The sequence below is a fragment of the Schistocerca americana genome, chromosome 3, assembly GCF_021461395.2.
Source record: "Schistocerca americana isolate TAMUIC-IGC-003095 chromosome 3, iqSchAmer2.1, whole genome shotgun sequence".
Taxonomy (NCBI): domain Eukaryota; kingdom Metazoa; phylum Arthropoda; class Insecta; order Orthoptera; family Acrididae; genus Schistocerca; species Schistocerca americana.
The window spans coordinates 266,631,816-266,650,447 of NC_060121.1; the positions used below are offsets into that span (position 1 = coordinate 266,631,816).

An 18,632-nucleotide genomic window follows, 5' to 3' on the forward strand; every position below is an offset into this window, starting at 1 on the left:
GATATTCTCAAAGAGATCAGGTCTACTTGTTCCTATTATATCTACCATTACCATCAATAGTGAGCTTCTAAACTATCTGTTCTAAGTAGTTTTCTTTGGAAGCATTTAGCATTGTTTTGTATGATGTATTTTCTTACCCACCACTTACTAAATGGTAATTATCCCAGTCAATTCTCAGATGATGCCTGGATAGTCATGAGTGTTAAAGTGCTGCTTTGAGGCTGGGGAGATGCACCAACCCCAGACCGAATCAGCCTGTCATTTTAATGACAATGGTCAGTGTGCTGGCCGGTCTGGATGTGGTTTTTAGTCAGTTTCCTCACATCCCACTTGTAATGTCCTGGGGTTGTTAGGAAAGACCTAACAGTCAATTTGAATACACTTTATTGCAATTGAAGAAAAGACACCTTCTTGGAACAAAATGTGGAACAAACAGAAAAAAAACACAACTGTGCGATAGCAAAACAGATAAGGAAACAAGACAATGGACGAAAATACTGGCCACAAACTACTCTAAAAAATACAACGTGCTACTTAAAGACTACGGTGAGCGAATACAAGGCTAGGGCCAGCGTAAGTACTGGTCGGAGCTGTTCCTAGCAGTTGGTAAACACAGCTGGTCTGACGGTCTAGGCGTGCCTATAAAGCCAGGTTGGCAGAGTGTTACATCAGTCATATGAGTTCCGATTGGTGGAAGACTGTTACATATTGTCTGGCAAAGTAGTTCCGTGTTTATTTGGAAAGTGTGCTATTGTTTCTGTCCACTGGCGATGTTTCTCTCCGTGCTGCTGAAAGGGGGTTAGAAACCCATCTTGCGTTTATGTTCTGCGGGCCCACTAACAATAAGAGGTCACTATGACATTTCTCCCTCTACGAAAAAAAGGCACAGCACGACAAACATCCATAGGAGTCGGGGCATTGTGCTTGATGTCCGTGGGTTCGTGGCAGGCAGGGGTGGGAGGTGGCGACGCAGCACGGGCAGCTGGTGGTGGAGGCAGAGGGGGAAGCAGAGGTTCCGCCACAGGGCGGTCAGCGATAGGCACTGGCAACTTCCCTTGGGTGCTGTGATCCACCAGATGGGGGCAGAGCTGGTTGAATTGCCAGTGGGCGGTGGAACAGTTGGCGCACCGGAGAGATGCCATCGCCCGGCCGCAGAGCTCGGTGATGACGGCAGGCACCCAGTGCATCTGTGGTTGAGAGAAGGTCCTGCCTGACGAGAAAGGAGTACGTCGGCATACGGGTGGGAGGGTGAGAAGCCTCAGGAACTAGGACAGATAAGGGGGAGCGGAATGGTTGACAGTGAAGTATCTCTGCTGAACTTTTACCGGCATTGGGGGCGGCGCAGTACATAGCCAAGAAAAGAAGCATGGCCTGCTCCAGCAGGTGATGGCTCAGCAGCTTATCGAGCTGGGTCTTGAATGTCTGCACGAAATGTTCCGCCCAATCATTTGATGTAGGGTGAAATGGGGTGGTTTGGACGAGGGGAAATTCCATTTGTAGTAAAGAATTGCTTAAACTCAATCAAAGTAAACTGTGGACCGTTATCCATAATAATCGTTTTGGGGAGTCCTTCGACTTCAAAGAGGCGCCGTAGAATTTTGATAGTCTCGGCAGAAATGGTGTTCATCATGCAGGAGACGTAAGGGTATTCCAAGCTGGGGTCAATCGGTATGAGCCACTGGGAACCATGAAACGGCTCTGCAAAATCCAAATGGAGACATTCCCATGGAGTAGCTGCATCTGGCCACGAAAAAGAAATACTGGTGTGGGGGTGCTGCCTGACATTTTTGGCAGGGAGGCAATGTCTTTATCCATACTGCACCAATAAAGATGTCAGCAGACCAGCTGTTTGGAGAGGACTATGCCCCAGTGGCCAGTGTGGAGAAGGTAGGGGACATGGCAGTGCAACGCATGTGATATGACCATCTGGGGAGCATCTGAATCACTATGCTAAAGGAGAACGCCACAGTGGAAAAAGAGACTGTGCCGATGATCCCAAAAGTGCTGGACCTCTGCGTTGTGGACGCTACGACGGTTGGTTGGCTAACCCACAGCGATTTGGTGGTAGAGAGCTTGCAGTGTCTGATCCTGGACAGTGGCCCGCTGGACCGCATCTGTTTGTTCCACATTTCCACTTTCTGTACACCAAAAAGGAGTCTTTTCTTTAATTGTAATAAAGTGTGTTCAAATTGACTGTTAATTCTTTCCTACCAACCGGGAGGGCTTCTTCAGTCCTTGGTGGAAACTGTACAACAGATTCAGGCAATGCTCGCACATCCAGAAATTCACTCTCACTCGCCAGCGTTGCAAGAAGTAGCCCATAGGGTTGATTCCATCGGAGATAAATTGAACACGTTGCACATGGCTCCACTAATGTTTCTGGCTTTTGATAGATCTGTTGAACCATGGTCAAATTATGTCAAACTTTCTTTTCTTGTCAAAAGTCTCCAGGTCAGACTTATTGGGAATGGATTACGATGCTCCAGGTCTCTCCCGCGATTGTAAATTCGTGTGTGCCAACATTGCCTACAAGCAGTCTTATGCCTCTTCGTTGATCCACGGTTTGGTGGTGGTCCACACACCAGACGAGGGTCTTTGGGTTGATGTTTCGAAGTTACAGGACTTGTCCCTTGACACCTGTCTACTGATCATTTGTGTGTTTGAACAGTCTCACCGGCTACAACAACCGCATCTTGATCCAGCTGTTTTCGCAGCTCGCCAGTTGCCTAGTGCCGAGCAGGAGTCTCATCAATTTGTTGACCCACTCCATGACAGGAAGTCTTTCGCCCTCCTGTCCGGACTGTTTCTGGACTCACCAACGGTCAGAGCGCCCCCACCGGCGAGCAAGGTGCATGACTTCCAACCGAGCAGGCCATACCGCCTTCACAGAAACATTGTGTCGATACCGCGCTTCCTGCAGATGCACAGGCTGGCCACGAATCATCACCTCACACCCTGGATGCTTCGCATTCCATTGACGGCCAAGTATTCTCCATCATTTCTCAATCGGTTGCCCATTTTCTCATTACCTTGGAGGTTGTGCATATTCCGGTGGTCTTCCAAATTGACACACCATCATGTGTGTCTATTGTGAATGGTGCCACATACCAACATTTGGGCTCACCGCTTTATCCCCGTACACTCGCACCTTGCGCAGTTTCAGTAATCACTCTATATCTGTCAACAGCGTTTTTTCCACACAAATCTCTTACAACGGCTCTTCCTTCAGCGCTCAGTTTTTGGCGGTCAGATCCCCTGGCGCTACTAATCTTCTGGGTGTGGACATTTTTATCAGCGCAGAATGCAGTACAGGCGGTGTTGATTCTCTCATCCTCCTCGTCCCATTGCTCAGAAAATTGAACATGTTGTTCTCGTCCTCCACACCAGGGGTGAAGGGTTTCACCATGCATGTTCAGCTTTTTCCCTCTGCTGTTCCTCGTTTTTCTAAGGCCTACCCAGTCACTTTGCTCTCCAAGACAGGCTCCAGGGTGAATTGTGATGTTTACAGGATGAAGGCATCCTTTCTCCCGACGCGCACAGTCGCTGGGCGACGCCTATTGTAATAGTCGAGAAGCTGAATGGTACTTTACGCATCTGTGGTGATTTTAAGGTCACGGTCAATTCTCAGTCCGTCATCGATGCCTATCCTTTCCAATCAGTGGATGACATACTCACACGTCATGCGGGCTCAACCCTTTTTGCCACAATTAATTTGCATGAAGCTTATTTGCAACTGCCATTGGGATGAGGAATTGCAGCAGATCCTGGTCATCAATACCCCGTGTAGCCTTTCCCGGTACAACCGCCTCCCGTTTGGCATTGCCAGCCCCCCCCCCCCCCCCTCCCCCCGCCATTTTCCAATGTCAGGTGCCTGAGGCAGCCAATTATTTGGACGGTGTCATCATCGGTGGCTCTTCCACGGTGGACCTCGCAGACAAGCTGAATCGGCTGTTTCAAGTTTTTTCCGAGGCTAACCTGCGTTGCCGAAAAGAAAAGTGTGACTTTTTTGCATGAGAGGTCAGCTATCTTGGGTTCACGATTGATGCCCGCAACCTACACACCTCTAAGGAGTGTGTCGAGGTGATTAAAAACCTGCCTTCTCCCACCAACGTGAAGCAACTGCAGTCCGTCGTCAGTCAAATCAACTATTATCGGTGCTCCATACCCCACGCCGCTGAGATTTCGGCGCCCCTGACCGGGTTATTGAATAAGGGCGTCCGTTGGGTTTGGGTCACAGCGTGTGAGCAGTCTCTCACATGTCTCAAGTCAGCTCTCTCCTACCCTCCTTATCTGGCCACTTACAATCCTTCCCTACCCTTCATCGTCACCGCCGTTGCCTTGGACTATGGCCTGGGTGCGGTCCTCTTGCAAGTTGTCGACGGCGTTGAGAGGCCGGTGGTTTTTGCATCCAAAAAATTAACCTATGCTGAAGCCAAATATAGTCAAATTGGAAAGGAAGCTTTGGCACTGGTTTTTGGCCTGACGAAATTCTACGATATCGTGTATGGTTGTCATTTCACGCTGCAGACTGATCACAAACCTTTAGTTTGTTTGTTTCATCTGGGTGCTACAGTGCCCACCTGGATGACATGCCATTTGTTTGTTTCACCTGGGTGCTACAGTGCCCACCTGGATGACGTGCCGCTTCCAGCATTGGGCGCTCTTCCTGGTGATATTCGACTTCGATATTGTCTACCGCACCTCTGAGCGGCACACAAACACCGATTTTCTGTCCCGGCTTCCCCCTTGCTTTATTTCCATGTTGACCCAGACATGGACAAAACAAGACAATGGAAGAAAATTCTGACCGCAAACTACTCTACGAAAGACAATGTGCTACTACAAGACTACGGTGAGTGAATCAAGGCTAGGGACGGTGTAAGTACTGGCCAGTGCTGTTCCTAGTTGTTGGTAAACCCTGCCGGTCTGCTGGGCTAAGCGTGCTTATAAAGCCAGGTCGGCAGAGTGCTACATCAGTCGTATGAGTTCCGATTGGTGGAACACTGTCACATGTTGTCTGGCTAAGTACTTACATGTTTATTTGGAAAGTCTGTTATTGTTTCTGTCCACTGGTGATGTTTCTCTCCGCGCTGCTGAAAGGGACTTAGCAACCCATCTTGCGTGTCAGTTCTGCAGACCCTCTAACAATAAGGGGCCTCTGGGCCCTCTAACAATAAGGGGCCGCTACAACACCACTAAGTGAATGCTGGGCTGGTACCCCAGTCTCACCTCAGTTACACAATTTTCAAACATTTAGAAAACTTTCAGCCACTTTCACATGTGTGACACTGCATGCATTTTGCTGTGATAAACACATTACGTCCCAGAGGGTAATGAGGTTGTGACAGGAAGAGCATCTGGCCACCCCTTAAATTATGCTAAGTCCTTTAATAACAATGCTGAACCTGCACCAATGCGAGACAAAAGCACAAGAAGAAGAATTCTGGCATTATTAAGGTCTTCTCAAATGATGACATTACGATTAACAATCACATGTATGTGAACTGAAGTTTTCTCAAAGGTTTTGTGTTACATCAAGAGATGAGTCTGATATTCAAAAATAAGAGCCAATTGCAAGACTACGACCCCTCTTGATGCTGCACATAAACCTAAAAATTAAGTAAAGTAAAATGAAAGCAAATGAAAAATCAATATATTGACAATATGACAACACAGACGGTAAGTAGGAAGAGGATAGAGAGAGAAATCTGAAATAAAAACAAGCGATGGAGATATCAGCATGTGTAAAGAACAGGAAGATCATGAGAGCCTAAATTAGTTAGCAAATAACAGTGCTGTTGGTAGGATTAATCTCTGTGTACTGCATGTCACAGTATGCAATAATATCATTCTTGCCATTCCTATTTTGTGGGATTTTCTGGATGTTTTTATCATTTAGAATTGATTTCTGTGATTGTGCAGGCATGGTGTATACTATTCAGGTATTGTAGTTTTATTACAGGTGATGTAAAGGAAACAACGAATATTACATGAACAAACGACACATTTCTGAACTTCACAAGAGAGGATAATAATCTGAGTCTTCAAATTGAGTATGCTTCAGCTGCCAGGAGAGAAAACAGCAGGAGCACAGAGAGTGGCACAGATAGAGGGCAAATTTTTGAGCCCACGATGTATTCTTTGCCTTTCCCTGCTCATAATTTACCAAATACCTGCTTTCGTAAATGCTCTACAGTACATTATATGTTGGCTATTTCCCATAGTGGTTTTAGGATTATTGTATGTCCTAACGTGTAAAGTAAAGAATGTGGGTATATGATAATCATTCTGTAGGATGAGGAGAGAATTTGTAGGAAGTATTGATCTCATTGAGTACACAACTGAAAGAAGTCGTGTACTTCACTAAGAAACTGGTTAATAGATTCCGTGAACAAAACATGACCTATATAACATTTTTTAATTGCAGTTACCAGTTTTGGCCAAATTAGACCACCTTTTGATAAGAAATAGAATAAGGAAAACAAAAACATTATTACATATTGTCATCTAATTCATTTATAGTAATAGATGAAGAAAATATATTAGTAACTGTATCAGGCTATGCAAAATACAGGACAACTGTAGCCCCTGTAACTGTCAGCTAGTGTACGTTGGTACCACAGAAATCATCAAAAGTGCCACAGTTATGCATGAAAGGTTTATTATAGCGCTCACTTAGGGCCAGCAGCATTTATTGAACACAAGTAACTTAGGCAACAAAAAATTACAGTTGCTGTCTGTCCATGAGCTAAAGAGTGGTAGTTGTCATTGGCATATTCATCTGAGCCACAAAAGAAAATAATGTGAGACAGTTTCTGATTAAGTTGAATAGTCCAGTTACTACTTAGCCAAAAAATGCTTGTTTTGTAATCAACTTTTCATATACCGTATTTACTCGAATCTAAGCTGCGCTTTTTTTCCGGTTTTTGTAATCCAAAAAACCGCATGCGGCTTAGAACCGAGTGCGAAGTAAGTGGAAGACTTTCAAATATTCATAGCAACAAAAATAAATTTCTTTACACAAAAATACCAACAATGCACAAGGCTTTAGGATTGTTGCATGAGTTGATACGCTGTGGCTCATTAAGATTTCACGTAGCGGCACCTATTGCTTGTTGGTGTTAGTGAACCATAATGAAGCACTTTCATTATAGTGCCAAATTCAAGAGGGGAGTTATTTCTTTTGAGGAACAGAGTTCTAATTGTGCTGCAGGTCTGCGATATGGGACTGATGAGAGCAAGGTCAGGCGATGGCAACTGCAGAGAGACAAATTATTTGAATTTTCAAATAGCAGGAAAGCATTTAGTAGGCCAAAGTGTGGCCGATATCATGCACTAGAAGTGATTTTAAATGAATTTGTTAAGGAACAGCATGAGAAATTCCTGGCTGTGAACACCGAAATTTTAAAAATTAAGGCACATGAAATTGCTAGAGATCAAAAAGTCAAAAATTTTAAGGCTGGTCGCAGCTGGATTGATCTGTTTATGAAGCACTGGGGTTTTTCACTTCAGAGGCGAACTTCAGTTGCACAGAAGCTGCCGAAAAATTATGAAGAAAAACTTGCTACTGTGGCGGCGGCGGTGGTGGTCGTGGTCCCACTTTCTTCAAAATTTGCTGCTTAACTTTCATACCATGCATTCTTATTCTTCATTGGAGGACAGGTGTAATGATGGACTAAGAAGACGTTTTTGCCATTGGACGTGCAGATGCAGTCGAAAGCTGTTGGCATGAATTTGAGCCCATTGTCTGATGCAATGATTCAGGGACGCAATGGTTCAGGGAAGCCCATTGATGCCTATAATCTGGATGAGTGCACTAATTTTTGCATCTGTTGTGGTTTACTGAATACATGTAGGTAATTAGAGTAAGTGTTCATGACTAAATTGATGCCTATAATCTGGATGAGTGCACTAATTTTTGCATCTGTTGTGGTTTACCGAATACATGTAGGTAATTAGAGTAAGTGTTCATGACTGTTAACCACATAGAGCCCAGAAGAGTGCCAACACAGTTAAAATGAATGTGGTTCAGACAGAGTGGAGAGTGGACCAAGGGGTGAAAGTTTGAAGTGGAGAGGCCTGTGGCCTGTGGTAAGCACAAGCCAGACAGCTGTACAGTCTCTTGCACACCCTCATTTATACCAGGCCAGTAAGTATGTCACTGTGCTTGTGCTTTGATTCATGACATTTTCTAGTGCCCATGATGGAGTAGTAGTAAAACCCGAGGGCAGGTTGGGATGATAATACAGTGTGCATCTGCATCCTGCAGGTGGCTATTGTTGGTGACTGACTGGCGGTAGTAATGACAGCACAGGCCCGGAACTCAGGATTGATATTCTTGGAAAAGAATGTGGGCCCCTGTAGAGCGCATGATGCATGACCTGCTGTAAGTTTGGCCCATGGCGCGTGTGTTTAGAGGTTCATGCAGCTGTATTGGGCAACTGAACCAGGATTTTCCCCCCAATCCGTGTGTGTATATGGAAACATGAGATTTTCTGCTGATCAAAGCCTAGTCGTGGCCCTGTGGGTAAGTGACATAGAGCTTCCACATTTTTGTGTTGCACTGTGGACTGGTATTTAATGGTATAATAGTATAAACGTATCAGCTGAGAAAAAGCACCCAATGGTGGAGCCTTTATGCTGTCCATTTTGGAAGACTGGTGTGGTGCCCAAAAAGTGCTACCATCAGTTTTGGGTCTGTAATTAAAGTGAACTTGGTCCAGAATATGTAAATATGGAATGTTCTAATTGCAAAAACAATTGCTAAAGCTTCATCTTCAATCTGTGAGTAGTTCTTTTGGGTGGGTGTCGGTATCTTTGGATGTGTAGGCAATTGATCGCTAAGGTCCATCGTTATTTCAGTGTGCCAACACTGTACCATTTGCACACAGTTAGACATTTGCAGCCATAATGAGTGAACGCAATGGTGAAAAGGATATAAGATAGGGTGCCAAGCTCAGCATATGCATCAGCAGTATGAAAGCAAACTTGCAAGCAGTCATCCACAAATGATTTAGTGGATTCATGTAAGGACCACCTATGGGAGGAACTTAAATTAATAATTCACCTTTCCCAAAAAGGTATGCATCTCTCATAAGTTTTGGGGGCAAGGTAGCATGTCGATAGCTGTGGTGTTATGGTCATTGAGTTGGATCTCTTGTTTGTTTAGCAAGTGCCTGATGTATTCGACTTGTTCCTGGAAAAACTGGCATTTGTCTAAGCAGTCCTTTGTCTTATCATCACATAAGATTGTGAAGAGGGTGCAGAGGGTTCACAGATGGTCCCAACACGTAGCGCCAGTAACAGTAAAGTAGTTGACATAGTTAGTGCAAATGGGTAATGGACATGGTCAACTGTTCCAGATATCTGGAAAATTGCCTGAGTGGAAGAGATCCCTAAAGACAAACATTTGTATTTGTGTAAGCCGTATGTAGTGTTGGTAATCACAGTACTTTGTGACCCCTCATCCAATTTGTGCCTGGGGATTGATTGTTGATTTAAAGACTCTGCATGACCAGAGGGAGACACTGGGTTTCTTCACCATTAACAGAGGTGTGGACTAAGCACTCATTTTAAATTTTTCAATGACTTCAGCCTCATAGAGCCAGTGAGTCCCTGGTTAATGGTGATTTGTAAGGAGCCAAGAATGGGCCGTGCTTGGCAGAAACAAGGCACCACATCAGGATGCAAGTAGATATGAGCCTGGAAATTGGAGGTGTGTTGCAGGCCAGATTCAAAAATAAAGGCAAAAGTGGTACAAAGGTTGTAGAGTTGCTGGAAGGGAACCATTTCAGAGACAACCTGAACCTTGTCAGTGATTAAGAAGCCAAGTGGCAAGATGCTTTTAGGCTGTGACTATTGTGAATTGATCCCAGATGGGAACTGATCTGTCACCATAGGATACCAGTTTGCAGGAGGCGGGGACTTATGCTGGGGAATCCACAAGAGCATACATTTGGAGGTTTACCAAGCAAAGTGTAATTCTTGTGTCCACCTGGAAAGGGGTGACTGTGTTCGCAATTTTGAAGTTTATAATTAACTTGTGAAAGAAATGATCACATCGGGAACTATTATCTGAGATTCATGCACTATTCCTTGATGCATGCAAGGAACTGTTTCTGATTGTCATGCTGGCTTCTGGCAGACTGTTTGGAGGTGCCCATCTTTTCCAGAAATGGGTGAAATGCACACAGTAATCCAGACAAACAACACACACGTATGCTGTGAAGCAGTCTAGACAGGATGAAAGACCCTATTGCCCATGGTGGCAGGGATGGACTGGCTGTTCAGAGGCCATTGGTGCATCTGAAGTGATGAATCACGATTACACCATCTGGGAAGTAGTTTACAGGCATTTCACAATCCTGGGGCACAACGCAGTGATTGGACTGCATGCTACTAGTAGTCAATCCTTTCAAAAGTGTGTGCCATTATCAGAATAGTTTGCGTTGACGGGTTGTCTAGCTTAAGAGCTGGCATGCGTATTTCTCAGTTGGGGGCCAGTTGGACCACTACATCTAGAATTAGAGCTTGTGCTTGTGATTTTGCATTCTGGCTTCACACAAATGAAACCGCAGTGGTGACTCATCCCCTGTAAATCAGTCACGCAAGAGCAATAAGACTAACCAGGTAGCTTGTGGTATTGATGAAATTTGAATTACGATACAAGCACATGGAATTGTTGCGAATAATAGATCAAAAGTAACATTCACAATTACTTGAAAGTAAGGGCGACTGGATTTGAGAGAGGAGCCGACTTCTTCTATAAGAAAAAAATCTCCGCCATTAGATAGGAAGAACGATTGTTGGAGAGCGTCATTAGTGACCTGACAGATGCAAAGTCTGCTTCAGCTGCTGTAAATTAGTGTTCCAATGCCTAAGCATCATCAAAAGGCAGAAATGCATCTCTCTGACTCTCCACCTGGGAAGTGACTGCTGCCTGTATTGGGTGGGTACTCGGTATCTACAATTGATCCTCCAGAAGCTGAATTTCTTTGTGGAATAACTCATTTTGCCTGCTGCTGCTGAAAGTGATCTCGCAACTGCTTTTGTGATTGCTCCTGCAGTAGCAGCTGTTGCTGTCCCAATAGTTTCAGCGTCTTAGCATCCCTGGCACACTACTAATTTACAGAAGACGACAACAAGGAAAACATTCAATGAAGACTGCTCTACAAACAAGCAAGTCCAGAAAGTAATCAACAAGAGAAACCAAGACATAGTAAAACGGAAACCAAGGAACAGTGGTGCTTTATGGCTAGTGACATGATTGCGAGACGAATACACTAGTGACAGCATAACTGTGGTACAGCGAGCTTTTTAGTGCTACATCAAGCGCTTATTGGCATTGCAGTACAGCGCAGCCAGTGCTGCACCATGACAGTGCTAGTGTTCGTAGCTGTAGCTGTTCCGCCTATCAGCTGAGATCAATATTCATGACGTCTGCTGAACTTTGAGTCGCCGGGCTAGTATACCAGAGGAGGAGCCGAGCTGTTTCATAAAATTAAGATGTTCATGGTCACTGTGAGACATACACGTTATCTATGAAACTAAAAGACAGTGGGGACTCCCCATTCTCTGTCTCAGAGAAATACATTTTTAGACAACCAGTTAATAAAATTCTTAAGAAGTAACCAATGTTGCTCTGATTGAATGTAGTTACAGCCTGGTTCAAAGTTCAGCCCTCAAAAGTGAAATAATTTTTTTGAGAATGAAGTTGGATGGAGTGGTAAATATTTATGAGGCACTTAGAGCAGTTATGGAAAAGAAAGTGTATAGTATCGCACGTGCAGATGTGTTATGTTGTATATATATTATTACTGCCATGTTATCTTCATTCCCAGGTACCGTCTCAGAAGCAAATTAAAAATGATTGTGATATGATTTAATGTTTTTATTTACCAGATCCAAGCAAGAATTCTCACTTTGTTGTGGACTGTGGCCGCCATGTAATGAAGGAACACTGCTACTGGCCACTTGTTTCGGATCTGAATAATGTTCTTTCACACCGCCCAGTCGCTATTAAGTTTATGAGTGATGACAACTTACTAGAAATGTGGTTTGGTTTTCTTTCCATGTTTCAAGGTAATTATTCATGTTCTGTATTTACAGTATGGTGTGGCATATACTAATGACTACTAATGATGTAAATTATTTGCTTCACCAGTTTCAAATTTTCTTTGTGATATTGTACTATTATTTTTTCAGGCATGAATGTAAACCAGCGAGAACTTACTCAACATGTTGAATTTGAGCCCAATACTTACTACGCAGCATTCTCAGCTGAACTAGAAGCTAGTGCATACCCCATGTGGGCTTTAGCATGTCACCTTGTTGACTGTTCTACTGTGGAACTGACAAGAAATGTACTATCAATATGCAGGAATGCTCTTCAAGAGTGGCTGGATGCTGTTGGCTTTACTAGTCCAAAATCGGTGGGTTTTTAAAACACTTAAAATTAGTTACATATGCCACATTTTAAACAAAAAACATTTTCAGGATCAAATGTGGAATCTGGCCAAAAGGTATTGGCATGAATTGCAGGAAATTAAGATGATGGACTAGAATAAGTTGTAAGAACGAGAGGTTTTTAAGAGTTTTAAAGGGAACGTTAGGCAACAGTTGACTGAAATAGAAGTGAGGAACACAATAGAAGATGAATTGGATAGTCCTGAGAGATGAGGTAGTGAAGGCAGCGGAGGATCAAATAAGCTAAAAGATAAAGCCAAAAAGACAAAGCCCAGTAGAAATACTTGGATGAAGAATGAGATACTGAATCAGTTGAGGAAAGGCGGAAATATCATAATGCGGCAAATGAAGCGGGCAAAAGGAAATAAAGGTGTCTGCAAAATGAAAAACGAGATTGACAGGAAGTGCAAACTGGCAAAAGCAGGAATGACTAGATGAGAATGGAATACTGTAGAAGCATACAAGATTATGGGAAAGATAGAGGCAGGGAAGTTAGAGAGACCTTTTAGAGGGAAAAGAAACAAATGTATGAATGTTAAGAGCTCAAATGGCAAATACAAAGCAAAGAAGGGAAGGCTGAAAGGTGGAAGGAATATATAGTTAGAATGTACGAGGGAAATAAACTTGCAGACATATTAGAGAAGGAGAGTAGGAAGTGAATAAAGATGAAATGAGAGGTATGATATTATGAAAATAATTTAACAGAACTTTGTACGACTGAAGTTGGAACAAGACTCCTTTAGTAGATAAAATACCGTCGGAATTATTGAGATCCTTGGGATAATCCAGTGTGGCAAAATTATTCCATCAGTGTGCAAGATATATTAGACAGGACAAAAACCATCAGACTTAATGGAGAATTTAAAAATCCCAAAGAAGGCAGGTGATGACAGGTGTCAATATTGCAGAGTTATCAGCTTAAAACGTTTGGCTGCAAAATATTGACACGAATTACTTAAAGAGGACTGGAGAAACTAGTATAAGCCAACCTTTGGGAAGATCATTTTGTGTTCGGAGAAATTTAGCAACATGTGATGACATACTGGCCCTTCGACATATCTTAGAAGATGGAATGAAGAAGGGCAAATCTACATTTATAACATTTTTATATTTAGAGAAACCTATGACAGTGTTGACTAAAATACACTCTTTGAAATTCTGAAAGTGGCAGGGGTAGAATATGGGGAGAGAAAAGTCATCTGCATTTCGTACAGAAAACACAGTGGAGTTGTAAGAGTCAAGGGAAAGGAAAGGGAGACAGTGGTTGAGAAGGTTGAGAAAGGCGTGAGAAGGGCTGTGGGATCACCCCAATGCTATTCAACCAATACATTACACAAGCAGTAAAGGAAACCAAGGAGAAATTTGAAAAGGTAATTAAAATTTCAGGGGCAAGAAATAAAAACTTTGAGGTTTTCTGATGACATTGCAAGTCCATCAGAGATGGCTAGTGAGTTGCAGTTGAATGGAATGAATAGTGACTTGAAAAGAGATTGTAAAATGAATATCAACAATAGTAAACACAGATAATGGAGTGTAGTCAATTTAAATCAGCAAGGGAATTTGATTAAGAAATAGGACACTAAAAGTAGTCAGTAAGTTTTGATGTTTGGGCAGCGACATAACTGATGATGGCTGAAGTCAAAAGGATATAAAATTCAGACCTGCAGCAGCAAGAAAAGTGTTTCTGAGAAAGGGAGATTTGTTGACATGAAATAGGAAGTATTTTCTCAACATACTTGTTCCGAGACATCAAGGGATCACCAATTTAGTATTGGAGGGCAGTGTGGAGGGTAAAAATCGTAGAGGGAGACCAAGAGATGAATACACTAAGCAGATTCAGAAGGATGTAGGCTGCAGTAGGCTGGGAGATGAAGAAGCTTGCACAGAATAGAGTAGCATGGAGAGCTGCATCAAACCGGTCTCAGGACTGATGACAACAACAACAACAACAACAACAACAACAACAACTAGTGTGGAGTATAGCAATTCAGGCAAGGAGACAATAGAAGCCTTTGAAATGTGGTACTACAGAAGAATGTCAGAAATTGGTGGGTTGATTGTATCTGTTGTCTCGAATTAGTGCATAAGCGTGTGCGTATAGTAACCAATGTTAACTGGAAGTTTACAGACATCAGACTATGTGTGTAATGTCAGTGTTCTGATATTTTCTGGTCTTACTTGAATTAGTTGTCACCAACATAATGATAGTTTTAACATAATTGAATGGAAATGGTACTCCATTTATATCTGTTTCTTAAGTTTTTTCTGCTATTGTTTGTACATTGCTTCATCACTTGAGCTTAAGTGCAGCTATTTTGAATCTTGGGCTATGGTACAACATGTATTGTACATTATTGAGAACTGGCATGAATATAACTTTGTATATCTTCAAACAGTTTTAACTGTTTTGAGAAACATGCCATCTATATTTTACATTGCAGCTTTTCACGCTACTACTGCGTCCCTTGCAGTTTATAAAAATATAAAAGCAAAAAAGAAAATGTAGTATGTGTAAATGTAAATAGCATTAATCATACGTGAGATGTCTTTCTTACATCCATCTACGTTTCTGGTAGAGGGGACACTTTTCTATTTTACTTGTCAAGACAAAACTGTTTTACACTAGTGAAGAAAGTATTCTTGACATCATGGAATTCATACTTGATGCAATTTATTGCTTACATCTCATATATTAGTGCTCAACATTATACGGACAGACAGAAAGGATGGTAAATTACTTAATGGTCTGGTAATCTTTTTTTTTACTCTCTCTCTCTCTCTCTCTCTCTCTCTCTCTCTCTCTCTCTCTCTCTATCTATCTATCTATCTATCTTTCATGATATAAAGATATTAGTAAGGTTTGTGCTCAAGAGCTGACAAGTTAGTGTGTGCACAGTCAAGATAGGTGACTGTTAAGAATCAACCCTCACCACATCACACCACTTCCATTTTCTCCGAACCCACTTCATCAAAGATTGCTACCCACACCTATCAGGCAGCAGAGTGAGGAGGTAACCATGGATTTCTCTCTCTCATATCAGTTTTCTGTCCTTTTTCTGTGCCTGTTTATTGCTAAGTGCCCTTTCTATTTGCTGAGTAATGATGTGTCCTTATTTAAATATTACTTCCCATTCGTTGACACTGACGATGATACAAGAAACTTGACTGGCACTGCAGCATAAGTAGCGTATTGTGCAATTTCTGTCCATGGGAAACAAACCAAATACTTACATGTTCAGTTTCAGAATTACTTTTATTCCAGATTATCTCAATAATGGGAGCTAGATATCACTTTACGGAAAAAAAAGAAACAAAGAAAAAAAAAAAAAAAGCCAGCAGCAGTTGAAATATGAGAGTGGATTGCATTTGCATTCAGATTTATGTATGTTGGACTCCAAATGATCACATTGAAAGGCATGGTAGCATTCCAGTAACTAATTGACTCTAATTCAGGGGAGTTATGGTTTGAGTCTCACCCATGGTCTGAATTTCTTGCAGTTTTGCACACTCTCTATAACGCAAATGTGAGAATCGTTCAGAATCATGACCATTTCAATCTGTAGTATTCTTGCTATTAAACCCTAGCCAGAAAATGTTCCATGGTTTTTGTGTGTCAAATAAGCACATCTTCCACTGTGGAAAACCTTTTTTATAGTTGCATGGTGAGCATAAGTGCATTTATTTGCTTGCTGCATTCTGAGTGAGTGTTCTCAACAAAATGTTTTAATGTTAATGACAGGTGGCATTATGACCAGGACAAGATATTCAAAACAGTGGGCCAACCATCCACCTGCTATTTACAGTATACCTGTAAGGTATTCAGATCTGTCTGTGATAGGTAACAGAGTTGGAAGATTGAGCAAGAAGCTGAAGTGCAGCAATTAAAGCTCCTAGGCAGAATTTTTTGTGAAAATGTTGTCATAGAAAATGAATTTTCGAGACTATAATGAGTGAACAATAACGATATAGAGGAAATCTTGTCTCTTGCACATGATTTTATTGCATTTTCTTGAGGTCTGCATCAGCTTTTCAAGTCCTGCTTGGTTTGCAGTGTATATTTGTGGTGTACACGAAGAATAATTGGGATACACTTGATTATGTTGTTCTCTGGGTTTTAATATTTTAAAATTGTATGATAGTAGAGTAGACATTAAGGTACAAAGTTACATAAACTTATTAAAGGACACATTTAACATAAACAGTGGATAAGGTGAAAAATATGATACAGAATATACTAGATAGGCTCTCAAATAGCTTGGTATAAATTGAAAAATTTCTATTTTTATGTTGTGCAGGTGCACTTACAAGGAAACATCACCAAATTAACCTCATATTTTAAGGAGAGAAAGACTCCACATGCAAGGTATTAACCCCAATAATTGATACCACACAGAAATATGGCCCAGAATTCTGCTAGTACACACTTATGGTCTTCTGCCCTGCAGCCACTTAATGCCTGAGTGTGAAGTACTGTAAAGTGGAGTGAGGAAGAGGCTTATGTTCACAATGTCTGTGAACAAACGAACGATAGTGCTGTGTTCATTGTGCCAAGTAGGTGGCACCAGGGATCTCTTTGCTTTAATCACCTTTATGTTGCAATTCACAAGTACATAGTGAACTAATGAAATGAATGAGTATGCCATTATAGTAGTAGTACAGCACTGTTTAATTATCATCATCATCATCATCATCATCATCATCATCATCACTGTTATGCGTTATCTTCTTTGCACTGTAAAGTTGACACTGTTGAAGTGAACTAAATTTGTGCGAGTTGCACTAGTCTTCTTTGTGGCTGGCATAATTAAATTGTAAATGAAAAATACTGAATTTCATAATAATTTTTCAGTTGCTTTGGTTTATTTATTTTGATTTTGAGGACTATATATATATTTATAAACTCCTACAGAATATCACTAGGAGAATATTGTTAAAATAATATTGATCACATATGTGTGTGATACTGACATACTTCATACTCATATTACTTATTGGGTTCTTGTGCAAAATAATGTGTTCTTGAATGAGATTTTGAAAAACCTTTGCCATATGTGAACCCATACCCCGTCCTCTTCCCTTGTGAATAGGAGAGCTTCAGTTATCGCTCTGTTGTACAGTATTTTGTGCTTTGGCATTAGACGGCTGCAGTGGGGCAGAGGCAGGTAACAAACAAATGATGAATGCAAACATTTGAAACCTGTGCTTTCAGGAGGTCTTATCTGTGTACTCTCAGAATTATGGCCTAAATTTTTGCGTGGGTTTGATTTTCAATGCTGATATCTTGCAATTGTGCTTTTTTCTCCTTGAAATACGAAGTCAAGTTAGTGATATTTTCTTCTTAGTCTATATTAATCACAAAGTATGAGCTGACATAAAATAGCAGCAGGAATGGATATTTGGGTTCCCCTTCTAAAGCTGTTACAAATGTTGAAGGCGTAGTACAAGTTGTCTTAGTTTAATAGTAGTTTTCTATAACAAGATGTTTGTGTTAATTACAAAGTTACATAATAGTCTGAATGTTGCTTTGTTATTAGTAGCTAAACAAGGTTTAGTAACTGATGGCAAAGTTCCCAAGTATCACAGTTCAAATGGCTACAACTGAATAAAAATTATTTTGAAATTTGGGTATGTGTCTGTTTTAACACACATTGTCATTCCATCACTAAAACATTGCATTTTTGTTCATTGATATGTTGCAAAAGCTGTGGTTTTGAAATTTGAAGCTCATCCTAACTTCACTTTGCACATTTGGTTGTCTGTATGGCCTGTCATAGTTTATTATGGATGGAGCTTTTCGTACTCTTTTTCGTTAATCTCTGCATATCTCTATATTCAGTTGCTACTGTTGCAAGGTGCTTATTTACCCAGTACTTTCTTGTCATACGACCAACGTCATTGCCGCAGTGGTAACACCAGTTCCCGTCAGATCACCAAAATTCAGTACTGTCGGGCTGAGCTAGCACTTGGATGGGTGACCATCCAGTCTGCCAAGCACTATTGGCAAGCGGAGTGTACTCAGCCCTTGTGAGGCAAACTGAAGAGCTACTTGATTGAGAAGTAGCGGCTCCAGTCTCGTAAACTGACATACGGCCGGGAGAGTGGTATGCTGACCACATGTCCCTCCATATCTGCATCCAGTGACGCCTGTGGGCTGAGGAAGACAAGGC

General features: G+C 41.8%; 1 protein-coding gene across 2 annotated transcripts in view; it reads left to right on the forward strand.

Moving 5' to 3' along the window:
- The window catches only part of LOC124605511 (E3 ubiquitin-protein ligase Ubr3), a 297,916-nt gene that overhangs the window by 84,758 nt on the left and 194,526 nt on the right, over nucleotides 1–18,632 (forward strand). For both annotated transcript variants that reach the window (XM_047137248.1, XM_047137249.1), the window contains exons 8-9: nucleotides 11,902–12,081; nucleotides 12,205–12,431. In XM_047137248.1, the coding sequence (XP_046993204.1) occupies nucleotides 11,902–12,081; nucleotides 12,205–12,431 (407 nt within the window). The remainder of the gene's footprint in view (nucleotides 1–11,901; nucleotides 12,082–12,204; nucleotides 12,432–18,632) is intronic.